The sequence below is a fragment of the Plasmopara halstedii genome (genome assembly GCF_900000015.1).
Source record: "Plasmopara halstedii genome assembly, contig: Scaffold_650, whole genome shotgun sequence".
Lineage (NCBI taxonomy): Eukaryota > Oomycota > Peronosporomycetes > Peronosporales > Peronosporaceae > Plasmopara > Plasmopara halstedii.
The window spans coordinates 327232-327579 of NW_020187567.1; the positions used below are offsets into that span (position 1 = coordinate 327232).

The window sequence follows — 348 nt, forward strand, 5'->3', positions numbered from 1 at the left end:
GAAGGTTACGGTAACTCGATCGTTACGCGTCCATATCATCGAACCCCCGGCCAGAACGAATGATTAGCATGTCACACGGAAATCTCTTCGAGCTCGTTTCTTGGTCCCACAAGAACTTTCTTTGAAAGCTTATCCCACTCGTCTAAGTGCTCAACGAGGTGGCTCTCGTGTACCTACAATGCGGACAATACCTGTAGTGCTCGCCCCTGGCGAAAGCACTACAGATGACGAAGCGCTCATTGAGCGATGGGTGCAAAGGCATCGAAAACTTTCCTCACTGCATAACCTGGAGTTGAGCCACAAGGAAGTGGACGTGCGTGTGGAGCGACACCTCCGCTTTGAGTTTGC

General features: G+C 51.4%; 1 protein-coding gene across 1 annotated transcript in view; it reads right to left on the minus strand.

The window, feature by feature from the left end:
* Positions 1-274: 274 nt before the first annotated feature.
* Positions 275-348, minus strand: part of PHALS_12727 (hybrid signal transduction histidine) — a gene marked incomplete at both ends in the record, with an annotated part of 1983 nt that continues 1909 nt past the window's right edge. Inside the window, one exon of the mRNA XM_024728333.1 lies at positions 275-348. This exon is cut by the window's right edge and continues 1909 nt beyond it. Coding sequence (XP_024578821.1) covers positions 275-348 — 74 coding nt within the window.